Genomic DNA, 13,498 nt, shown 5'->3' on the forward strand with positions numbered 1-13,498 from the left:
GCACAGATAGTCTAGCTGCTAGACCTTTGGGTTTTCTTCCGATAAGATATGACGAGCAACCGGTCACTTTATCGGGGGTGGAACACCCAAAGTCTAGCTAAAGTCATTCAATTGATATAAATAATGGCCAATCAGAGAACCTCATTGACAACTATCACAAACAGGACAATGGCTGATTTTTTTTGGCATATTCAGTGTAAGGAGGGCTTGTAAAATAACCACTAATGCCTTAAATGAAATGTGTGAATGACAACGTCTACAGTATGGGTTATAGAATATAATAACATATATATGCATGCATTGCCGAACCCATGGACTTACGTCATCTCAATGGAATGCCAAGTCTTAAAATGACTTTAGCTAGACGTTTGGGTATTCCACCCTCAATTAAGTGACCTTTGGTTGCTTATCTTATTGGAAGAAAGCCCGGAGGTATAGCAGCAAGACTAGGGCACAGACAGAAAACGATCTTTAATAGCTGTATGTGTTTTGTTAAAATGACTACCTAGTTGAATTAAGTGCAGTTTCTCAGCTGATTGGAGATCTTTAGTTAGAATGTACAACTCAATCTAATATATTATTAAGTGTCTTTATGTCTTGTTTGTCTACAGGCCAAGAAGTTGATGAACAAAGATATTTTAAAGTTTTTAGATAATGCTTTGTTAGATTATCTTGGAGAAGGCAAAGAAGATAAACAGTTTATATATCACAGTTTCAGTGAAACTATCAATGTTGCCATAGTTACATTGTTACGATACTTACTTCATCACCAAGAAGGTATGTCATCAATTTTGTGAATTAAGACCCCAAGTAAGTAGTCAAGTATTTTAGATGTCAAATTACTGTATTTTAAAAGTGCATGCCATACTAACTTAGAATAACTCAGACTCAAGCATAAGATTGATCAATGTGTAATTAATTGGTTGAATATGTTCAGTCACAAAATAATAATATCAGAGTTAGAGATTGCTTAAGGGGTGAAAGATATTGCAAAGATAGGGATCAGAAGTGAATTGTATAGTATGATTATTACACTAGGTCTAATGGAGATTAGTAAGATATGAAAATGAATTGAATTTCTACTTGCATTCACAATTACAATTATATCACTGTAACAGTAAACATTGTAAATTTGGAACTTGTAATTGTATACAGCTAAAGTATAATATATAATACATGTATATCTAATCATTTGGTTAATTATTCAGATTTGGATTAAACATTTAGGTGTGAAAAACAGTTGTCATGCAAAACTAGGTTATGGCTTCCCTCAAACATGAACCTGGGACTCAACCCTTGCCTGATGGAGGGCACTCTTTTCCTTTACATAATGTACTGACATTAAAGTCACTGTCAGTGCTACAGATTTCAACAATTGTAATTACTTATAGTAAAGGTATTCTAATGTTATATTTTCATATTTCAGATCATTAGCAAATGTTGATAAATATACAGTGTTAAAAATAATAAAAATGATGACCAAGATTTTTATTTAAAAAAATGTCATAATATAAAATACTGTGCAATAAGATCTTGTATAGCCATGTCTTCTGTCACTGTAAGAATTGAAATCATTAATAGTGTTATTTGTCTGATTGTCTGTTGACATAGATTTACCAATCAGCTTTACAGTAGATGTACAGTCATTTATCAGAGACCTCTTCCTGTCTGGACAAACAGAGCTACAAAATAGAAGTCAGGATACTGTACCAAAGAGTATGAACTCTCTCAACACATTCTCACTGGCAGTACAAGCTAACGCTGCTAGTGTTGACTTACTGGTATGGGCTGTCAAAGAAGACACAGGTTAGTGTAGTGTAGACCTATATGTGTGGGCTGTCAGTGAATACACAGGTTAGTGTAGTGTGGACCTGTATGTGTGGGCTGTCAGTGAATACACAGGTTAGTGTAGTGTAGACCTATATGTGTGGGCTGTCAGTGAATACACAGGTTAGTGTAGTGTAGACCTATATGTGTGGGCTGTCAAAGAAGACACAGGTTAGTGTAGTGTAGACCTATATGTGTGGGCTGTCAGTGAATACACAGGTTAGTGTAGTGTAGACCTATATGTGTGGGCTGTCAGTGAAGACACAGGTTAGTGTAGTGTAGACCTATATGTGTGGGCTGTCAGTGAATACACAGGTTAGCGTAGTGTAGACCTATATGTGTGGGCTGTCAGTGAATACACAGGTTAGTGTAGTGTAGACCTATATGTGTGGGCTGTCAGTGAATACACAGGTTAGTGTAGTGTAGACCTGTATGTGTGGGCTGTCAGTGAATACACAGGTTAGCGTAGTGTAGACCTATATGTGTGGGCTGTCAGTGAATACACAGGTTAGTGTAGTGTAGACCTATATGTGTGGGCTGTCAGTGAATACACAGGTTAGTGTACATGTAGTGTAGACCTATATGTGTGGGCTGTCAGTGAATACACAGGTTAGTGTAGTGTAGACCTATATGTGTGGGCTGTCAGTGAATACACAGGTTAGTGTAGTGTAGACCTGTATGTGTGGGCTGTCAGTGAATACACAGGTTAGTGTAGTGTAGACCTCTATGTGTGGACTGTCAGTGAATACACAGGTTAGTGTAGTGTAGACCTATATGTATGGGCTGTCAGTGAATACACAGGTTAGTGTAGTGTAAACCTATATGTGTGGGCTGTCAGTGAATACACAGGTTAGTGTAGTGTAGACCTATATGTGTGGGCTGTCAGTGAATACACAGGTTAGTGTAGTGTAAACCTATATGTGTGGGCTGTCAGTGAATACACAGGTTAGTGTAGTGTAGACCTATATGTATGGGCTGTCAGTGAATACACAGGTTAGTGTAGTGTAGACCTGTATGTGTGGGCTGTCAGTGAATACACAGGTTAGTGTAGTGTAGACCTGTATGTGTGGGCTGTCAGTGAATACACAGGTTAGTGTAGTGTAGACCTATATGTGTGGGCTGTCAGTGAATACACAGGTTAGTGTAGTGTAGACCTATATGTATGGGCTGTCAGTGAATACACAGGTTAGTGTAGTGTAGACCTGTATGTGTGGACTGTCAGTGAATACACAGGTTAGTGTAGTGTAGACCTATACATGTATGTGTGGGCTGTCAGTGAATACACAGGTTGGTGTAGTGTAGACCTATATGTGTGGGCTGTCAGTGAATACACAGGTTAGTGTAGTGTAGACCTATATGTGTGGGCTGTCAGTGAATACACAGGTTAGTGTAGTGTAGACCTATATGTGTGGGCTGTCAGTGAATACACAGGTTAGTGTACATGTAGTGTAGACCTATATGTGTGGGCTGTCAGTGAATACACAGGTTAGTGTAGTGTAGACCTATATGTGTGGGCTGTCAGTGAATACACAGGTTAGTGTAGTGTAGACCTCTATGTGTGGGCTGTCAGTGAATACACAGGTTAGTGTAGTGTAGACCTATATGTATGGGCTGTCAGTGAATACACAGGTTAGTGTAGTGTAGACCTGTATGTGTGGGCTGTCATTGAATACACAGGTTAGTGTAGTGTAGACCTGTATGTGTGGACTGTCAGTGAATACACATGTTAGTGTAGTGTGGACCTGTATGTGTGGACTGTCAGTGAATACACAGGTTAGTGTAGTGTAGACCTGTATGTGTGGGCTGTCAGTGAATACACAGGTTAGTGTAGTGTAGACCTGTATGTGTGGACTGTCAGTGAATACACAGGTTAGTGTAGTGTAGACCTGTATGTGTGGACTGTCAGTGAATACACAGGTTAGTGTAGTGTAGACCTGTATGTGTGGGCTGTCAGTGAATACACAGGTTAGTGTAGTGTAGACCTGTATGTGTGGGCTGTCAGTGAATACACAGGTTAGTGTAGTGTAGACCTGTATGTGTGGGCTGTCAGTGAATACACAGGTTAGTGTAGTGTAGACCTGTATGTGTGGGCTGTCAGTGAATACACAGGTTAGTGTAGTGTAGACCTGTATGTGTGGACTGTCAGTGAATACACAGGTTAGTGTAGTGTAGACCTGTATGTGTGGACTGTCAGTGAATACACAGGTTAGTGTAGTGTAGACCTGTATGTGTTGGCTGTCAGTGAATATACATGTTAGTGTAGTGTAGACCTGTATGTGTGGACTGTCAGTGAATACACAGGTTAGTGTAGTGTAGACCTGTATGTGTGGACTGTCAGTGAATACACAGGTTAGTGTAGTGTAGACCTGTATGTGTTGGCTGTCAGTGAATATACATGTTAGTGTAGTGTAGACCTGTATGTGTGGGCTGTCAGTGAATACACAGGTTAGTGTAGTGTAGACCTGTATGTGTGGGCTGTCAGTGAATACACAGGTTAGTGTAGTGTAGACCTGTATGTGTGGGCTGTCAGTGAATACACAGGTTAGTGTAGTGTAGACCTGTATGTGTGGACTGTCAGTGAATACACAGGTTAGTGTAGTGTAGACCTGTATGTGTGGACTGTCAGTGAATACACAGGTTAGTGTAGTGTAGACCTGTATGTGTTGGCTGTCAGTGAATATACATGTTAGTGTAGTGTAGACCTGTATGTGTGGACTGTCAGTGAATACACAGGTTAGTGTAGTGTAGACCTGTATGTGTGGGCTGTCAGTGAATACACAGGTTAGTGTAGTGGCTTACCAGTCATAACGTCCCCAGGTCAAAACGTCCCCGGGTCAAAACGTCCCCGGGTATGACCAAAACGTCCCCTGGTCAAAACGTCCCCGGGTCAAAAACGTCCCCGGGTCAAAACGTCCTCGGGTATGACCAAAATTTAACCAAGAGACTTGACTGTGTAACAGTTTCCGTTCCTTCCCTAAAAGTGTCAATAATTACCGTGAAAGTCATACGAGCGAAAGTTGCAATTTACTTTTTCACCGACTCGCCAGTGCATACTACTTTCGTTCATCACGATTAACTATATTTGCATGATGTGCTAAATACATTGATCAATCGCAACATTCAAGTATTTGAAGCGTCGCCACGCGTGACTTCAAACCTTACCGCCCTCTTCATTTGTGTTGCTAATTAGCACTTGTGTTAGCCGATCCATGGGAGCCGCATAAACGTATTTTGGGCACCTGAGGTGGGTACGCAGTCACATTACTGTATTGTGATGTAAGAAATAGTAAGAAATAAGGATATAATGTAACACACACACACACACACACACACTCACACACAAATAGTTTGGGTCGAGGAAAATGGAAAGACGGGGACGTTTTGACCTGGGGACGTTTTGACCCGGGGACGTTTTGACTTATGGAAACCGGGGACGTTTTGACCCGGGGACGTTTTGACTGGATACCATATAGTGTAGACCTGTATGTATGGGCTGTCAGTGAATACACAGGTTAGTGTAGTGTAGACCTGTATGTGTGGACTGTCAATGAATACACAGGTTAGTGTAGTGTGAACCTATATGTGTGGGCTGTCAGTGAATACACAGGTTAGTGTAGTGTAGACCTATATGTATGGGCTGTCAGTGAATACACAGGTTAGTGTAGTGTAGACCTATATGTGTGGGCTGTCAGTGAATACACAGGTTAATGTAGTGTAGACCTATATGTGTGGGCTGTCAGTGAATACACAGGTTAGTGTAGTGTAGACCTATATGTGTGGGCTGTCAGTGAATACACAGGTTAGTGTAGTGTAGACCTGTATGTATGGGCTGTCAGTGAATACACAGGTTAATGTAGTGTAGACCTATATGTGTGGGCTGTCAGTGAATACACAGGTTAGTGTAGTGTAAACCTATATGTGTGGGCTGTCAGTGAATACACAGGTTAGTGTAGTGTAGACCTATATGTGTGGGCTGTCAGTGAATACACAGGTTAGTGTAGTGTAGACCTATATGTGTGGGCTGTCAGTGAATACACAGGTTAGTGTAGTGTAGACCTGTATGTGTGGGCTGTCAGTGAATACACAGGTTAGTGTAGTGTAGACCTATATGTGTGGGCTGTCAGTGAATACACAGGTTAGTGTAGTGTAGACCTATATGTGTGGGCTGTCAGTGAATACACAGGTTAGTGTAGTGTACATGTAGACCTGTATGTATGGGCTGTCAGTGAATACACAGGTTAGTGTAGTGTACATGTAGACCTGTATGTATGGGCTGTCAGTGAATACACAGGTTAGTGTAGTGTAAACCTATATGTGTGGGCTGTCAGTGAATACACAGGTTAGTGTAGTGTACATGTAGACCTGTATGTATAGGCTGTCAGTGAATACACAGGTTAGTGTAGTGTACATGTAGACCTGTATGTATAGGCTGTCAGTGAATACACAGGTTAGTGTAGTGTACATGTAGACCTGTATGTATGGGCTGTCAGTGAATACACAGGTTAGTGTAGTGTAGACCTGTATGTGTGGGCTGTCAGTGAATACACAGGTTAGTGTAGTGTAGACCTGTATGTATAGGCTGTCAGTGAATACACATGTTAGTGTAGTGTACATGTAGACCTGTATGTGTGGGCTGTCAGTGAATACACAGGTTAGTGTAGTGTAGACCTGTATGTGTGGGCTGTCAGTGAATACACAGGTTAGTGTAGTGTAGACCTGTATGTGTGGGCTGTCAGTGAATACACAGGTTAGTGTAGTGTAGACCTGTATGTGTGGGCTGTCAGTGAATACACATGTTAGTGTAGTGTAGACCTGTATGTGTTGGCTGTCAGTGAATACACAGGTTAGTGTAGTGTAGACCTGTATGTGTGGGCTGTCAGTGAATACACAGGTTAGTGTAGTGTAGACCTGTATGTGTGGGCTGTCAGTGAATACACAGGTTAGTGTAGTGTAGACCTGTATGTGTGGGCTGTCAGTGAATACACAGGTTAGTGTAGTGTAGACCTGTGTGTGTGGGCTGTCAGTGAATACACAGGTTGGTGTAGTGTAGACCTATATGTGTGGGCTGTCAGTGAATACACAGGTTAGTGTAGTGTAGACCTATATGTGTGGGCTGTCAGTGAATACACAGGTTAGTGTAGTGTAGACCTGTGTGTGTGGGCTGTCAGTGAATACACAGGTTGGTGTAGTGTAGACCTATATGTGTGGACTGTCAGTGAATACACAGGTTAGTGTAGTGTAGACCTATATGTGTGGACTGTCAGTGAATATACATGTTAGTGTAGTGTAGACCTGTGTGTGTGGGCTGTCAGTGAATACACAGATTAGTGTAGTGTAGACCTATATGTGTGGACTGTCAGTGAATACACAGGTTAGTGAAGTGTAGACCTGTATGTGTGGACTGTCAGTGAATACACAGGTTAGTGTAGTGTAGACCTATATGTGTGGACTGTCAGTGAATACACAGGTTAGTGTAGTGTAGACCTATATGTGTGGACTGTCAGTGAATACACAGGTTAGTGTAGTGTAGACCTATATGTGTGGACTGTCAGTGAATACACAGGTTAGTGTAGTGTAGACCTGTATGTGTGGACTGTCAGTGAATACACAGGTTAGTGTAGTGTAGACCTCTATGTGTGGGCTGTCAGTGAATACACAGGTTAATGTAGTGTAGACCTATCTGCTGATGTACCTGGTATTTGTTTGTACACAATTCTACAAGTTCTGAAAAACAGGATTAAATGTTACAATGAACTTTAAGGCCATAAAGACACACCAGAAAAAAATGTATATTCCACTTTCTGATTTTTTTGCCATACCTAAATACCATTCCTTTTTTTGTGCAAATATTTGTATAGGTGCTGATGGCCTGATAAGCAGATTGACTGAGAAATTGAACTCCAATATGGGAACAAAACAAGTATTGGCTCACATGCCACTTATGATGTGTTGTTTACAGGTAAGCTAATCTCCCTCATTGCTTACACAGATGCAGATGCAGACACAGACACAAAAACACACACACATGTACATACACACAGAGACACAAACAGACACATACACACCTGCCATCCAAATACATGCCTTATTTTCATTTGTAAATTTCGGTGCAATACGAAGTTAACTCCATTAACTCTGCCATTTTTGTCACTATTAAACACAATGACTGTATGTATTGAAGTAAGTAAAATTGTAATGTGCTATATATATATTCCATCGGCTATCAGAGTGATATATATTCCATCGGCTATCAGAGTGATGAAAGATTTCATAGTTTAGTCACTAGGAGTACTTTTCTTAAACTGGGGGGGGGGGGGGGGGTATGAAAGGAGGGAAAGTAAAGGCCAAACTGTTTGATTAATTATCAGATCGAGTGTAAAGACATTAGACCCAAAGTTACCACTTATTAGATGGAGTATAAAGAGATCAGTGCCAAAGTTACCACTTATTAGATGGAGTATAAAGACATCAGACCCAAAGTTACCACTTATTAGATGGAGTATAAAGACATTAGACCCAAAGTTATCACTTATTAGATGGAGTATAAAGACATTAGACCCAAAGTTATCACTTATTAGATGGAGTATAAAGACATTAGACCCAAAGTTATCACTTATTAGATGGAGTGTAAAGACATCAGACCCAAAGTTACCACTTATTAGATGGAGTATAAAGACATTAGACCCAAAGTTATCACTTATTAGATGGAGTATAAAGACATTAGACCCAAAGTTACCACTTATTAGATGGAGTATAAAGACATTAGACCCAAAGTTACCACTTATTAGATGGAGTATAAAGACATTAGACCCAAAGTTATCACTTATTAGATGGAGTATAAAGACATCAGTCCCAAAGTTATCACTTATTAGATGGAGTATAAAGACATCAGACCCAAAGTTATCACTTATTAGATGGAGTGTAAAGACATCAGACCCAAAGTTACCACTTATTAGATGGAGTATAAAGACATTAGACCCAAAGTTATCACTTATTAGATGGAGTGTAAAGACATCAGACCCAAAGTTATCACTTATTAGATGGAGTATAAAGACATCAGACCCAAAGTTATCACTTATTAGATGGAGTGTAAAGACATCAGACCCAAAGTTATCACTTATTAGATGGAGTATAAAGACATCAGACCCAAAGTTATCACTTATTAGATGGAGTGTAAAGACATCACACCCAAAGTTATCACTTATTAGATGGAGTGTAAAGACATCAGACCCAAAGTTACCACTTATTAGATGGAGTGTAAAGACATCAGACCCAAAGTTACCACTTATTAGATGGAGTATAAAGACATTAGACCCAAAGTTATCACTTATTAGATGGAGTATAAAGACATCAGACCCAAAGTTACCACTTATTAGATGGAGTGTAAAGACATCAGACACAAAGTTACCACTTATTAGATGGAGTATAAAGACATCAGACCCAAAGTTACCACTTATTAGATGGAGTATAAAGACATCAGACCCAAAGTTATCACTTATTAGATGGAGTGTAAAGACATCAGACCCAAAGTTATCACTTATTAGATGGAGTATAAAGACATCAGTCCCAAAGTTACCACTTATTAGATGGAGTGTAAAGACATCAGACCCAAAGTTATCACTTATTAGATGGAGTATAAAGACATCAGTCCCAAAGTTATCACTTATTAGATGGAGTGTAAAGACATCAGACCCAAAGTTACCACTTATTAGATGGAGTATAAAGACATTAGACCCAAAGTTACCACTTATTAGATGGAGTATAAAGACATTAGACCCAAAGTTGCCACTTATTAGATGGAGTATAAAGACATTAGACCCAAAGTTACCACTTATTAGATGGAGTGTAAAGACATTAGACCCAAAGTTACCACTTATTAGATGGAGTATAAAGACATTAGACCCAAAGTTACCACTTATTAGATGGAGTATAAAGACATTAGACCCAAAGTTACCACTTATTAGATGGAGTATAAAGACATCAGTCCCAAAGTTATCACTTATTAGATGGAGTGTAAAGACATCAGACCCAAAGTTACCACTTATTAGATGGAGTATAAAGACATTAGACCCAAAGTTACCACTTATTAGATGGAGTATAAAGACATTAGACCCAAAGTTACCACTTATTAGATGGAGTATAAAGACATTAGACCCAAAGTTATCACTTATTAGATGGAGTATAAAGACATCAGTCCCAAAGTTACCACTTATTAGATGGAGTATAAAGACATTAGACCCAAAGTTACCACTTATTAGATGGAGTATAAAGACATTAGACCCAAAGTTATCACTTATTAGATGGAGTATAAAGACATTAGACCCAAAGTTATCACTTATTAGATGGAGTATAAAGACATTAGACCCAAAGTTATCACTTATTAGATGGAGTATAAAGACATCAGTCCCAAAGTTACCACTTATTAGATGGAGTATAAAGACATTAGACCCAAAGTTACCACTTATTAGATGGAGTATAAAGACATTAGACCCAAAGTTACCACTTATTAGATGGAGTATAAAGACATTAGACCCAAAGTTATCACTTATTAGATGGAGTATAAAGACATCAGTCCCAAAGTTACCACTTATTAGATGGAGTATAAAGACATTAGACCCAAAGTTACCACTTATTAGATGGAGTATAAAGACATTAGACCCAAAGTTACCACTTATTAGATGGAGTATAAAGACATTAGACCCAAAGTTATCACTTATTAGATGGAGTATAAAGACATTAGACCCAAAGTTACCACTTATTAGATGGAGTATAAAGACATTAGACCCAAAGTTACCACTTATTAGATGGAGTATAAAGACATCAGACCCAAAGTTACCACTTATTAGATGGAGTATAAAGACATTAGACCCAAAGTTACCACTTATTAGATGGAGTATAAAGACATTAGACCCAAAGTTATCACTTATTAGATGGAGTATAAAGACATTAGACCCAAAGTTATCACTTATTAGATGGAGTATAAAGACATTAGACCCAAAGTTATCACTTATTAGATGGAGTATAAAGACATTAGACCCAAAGTTATCACTTATTAGATGGAGTATAAAGACATCAGACCCAAAGTTATCACTTATTAGATGGAGTATAAAGACATCAGACCCAAAGTTATCACTTATTAGATGGAGTGTAAAGACATTAGACCCAAAGTTATCACTTATTAGATGGAGTATAAAGACATTAGACCCAAAGTTATCACTTATTAGATGGAGTATAAAGGCATCAGTCCCAAAGTTACCACTTATTAGATGGAGTATAAAGACATCAGACCCAAAGTTACCACTTATTAGATGGAGTGTAAAGACATTAGACCCAAAGTTATCACTTATTAGATGGAGTATAAAGACATTAGACCCAAAGTTATCACTTATTAGATGGAGTATAAAGACATCACACCCAAATTTATCACTTATTAGATGGAGTGTATAGACATCAGTCCCAAAGTTACCACTTATTAGATGGAGTGTAAAGACATTAGACCCAAAGTTATCACTTATTAGATGGAGTATAAAGACATTAGACCCAAAGTTATCACTTATTAGATGGAGTATAAAGACATCACACCCAAAGTTATCACTTATTAGATGGAGTATAAAGACATTAGACCCAAAGTTACCACTTATTAGATGGAGTATAAAGACATTAGACCCAAAGTTATCACTTATTAGATGGAGTATAAAGACATTAGACCCAAAGTTATCACTTATTAGATGGAGTATAAAGACATTAGACCCAAAGTTATCACTTATTAGATGGAGTATAAAGACATTAGACCCAAAGTTACCACTTATTAGATGGAGTATAAAGACATTAGACCCAAAGTTATCACTTATTAGATGGAGTATAAAGACATTAGACCCAAAGTTATCACTTATTAGATGGAGTATAAAGACATCAGACCCAAAGTTACCACTTATTAGATCGAGTGTAAAGACATCAGACCCAAAGTTATCACTTATTAGATGGAGTATAAAGACATCAGTCCCAAAGTTATCACTTATTAGATCGAGTGTAAAGACATCAGACCCAAAGTTACCACTTATTAGATGGAGTATAAAGACATCAGACCCAAAGTTATCACTTATTAGATGGAGTATAAAGACATCACACCCAAAGTTATCACTTATTAGATGGAGTGTATAGACATCAGTCCCAAAGTTATCACTTATTAGATGGAGTATAAAGACATCACACCCAAAGTTATCACTTATTAGATGGAGTATAAAGACATTAGACCCAAAGTTACCACTTATTAGATGGAGTATAAAGACATTAGACCCAAAGTTATCACTTATTAGATGGAGTATAAAGACATTAGACCCAAAGTTATCACTTATTAGATGGAGTGTAAAGACGTCAGACCCAAAGTTACCACTTATTAGATGGAGTATAAAGACATCAGACCCAAAGTTACCACTTATTAGATGGAGTATAAAGACATTAGACCCAAAGTTACCACTTATTAGATGGAGTATAAAGACATCAGACCCAAAGTTACCACTTATTAGATGGAGTATAAAGACATCAGTCCCAAAGTTATCACTTATTAGATGGAGTGTAAAGACATCAGTCCCAAAGTTACCACTTATTAGATGGAGTATAAAGGCATCAATCCCAAAGTTACCACTTATTAGATGGAGTATAAAGACATCAGTCCCAAAGTTATCACTTATTAGATGGAGTATAAAGGCATCACACCCAAAGTTATCACTTATTAGATGGAGTATAAAGGCATCAGACCCAAAGTTACCACTTATTAGATGGAGTATAAAGACATCACACCCAAAGTTATCACTTATTAGATGGAGTGTAAAGACATCAGACCCAAAGTTACCACTTATTAGATGGAGTATAAAGACGTCAGACCCAAAGTTATCACTTATTAGATGGAGTATAAAGACATCAGTCCCAAAGTTATCACTTATTAGATGGAGTATAAAGACATTAGACCCAAAGTTACCACTTATTAGATGGAGTATAAAGACATTAGACCCAAAGTTACCACTTATTAGATGGAGTATAAAGACATTAGACCCAAAGTTACCACTTATTAGATGGAGTATAAAGACATTAGACCCAAAGTTACCACTTATTAGATGGAGTATAAAGACATTAGACCCAAAGTTACCACTTATTAGATGGAGTATAAAGACATCAGTCCCAAAGTTATCACTTATTAGATGGAGTATAAAGACATCAGACCCAAAGTTACCACTTATTAGATGGAGTATAAAGACATTAGACCCAAAGTTACCACTTATTAGATGGAGTATAAAGACATTAGACCCAAAGTTACCACTTATTAGATGGAGTATAAAGACATTAGACCCAAAGTTATCACTTATTAGATGGAGTATAAAGACATTAGACCCAAAGTTACCACTTATTAGATGGAGTATAAAGACATCAGTCCCAAAGTTATCACTTATTAGATGGAGTATAAAGACATCAGACCCAAAGTTACCACTTATTAGATGGAGTATAAAGACATTAGACCCAAAGTTACCACTTATTAGATGGAGTATAAAGACATTAGACCCAAAGTTACCACTTATTAGATCGAGTGTAAAGACATCAGTCCCAAAGTTATCACTTATTAGATGGAGTATAAAGACATCAGACCCAAAGTTATCACTTATTAGATGGAGTATAA

At 38.2% G+C, this 13,498-nt stretch overlaps 1 protein-coding gene across 1 annotated transcript in view; it reads left to right on the plus strand.

The window, feature by feature from the left end:
• Positions 1-13,498, plus strand: part of LOC144449831 (phosphatidylinositol 4-kinase alpha-like) — a 197,398-nt gene that overhangs the window by 49,675 nt on the left and 134,225 nt on the right. Inside the window, exons 7-9 of the mRNA XM_078140404.1 lie at positions 612-777; positions 1,612-1,806; positions 7,686-7,786. Of these exons, the coding sequence (XP_077996530.1) occupies positions 612-777; positions 1,612-1,806; positions 7,686-7,786 (462 nt within the window). The remainder of the gene's footprint in view (positions 1-611; positions 778-1,611; positions 1,807-7,685; positions 7,787-13,498) is intronic.

This window comes from Glandiceps talaboti, chromosome 18, assembly GCF_964340395.1.
Source record: "Glandiceps talaboti chromosome 18, keGlaTala1.1, whole genome shotgun sequence".
Lineage (NCBI taxonomy): Eukaryota > Metazoa > Hemichordata > Enteropneusta > Spengelidae > Glandiceps > Glandiceps talaboti.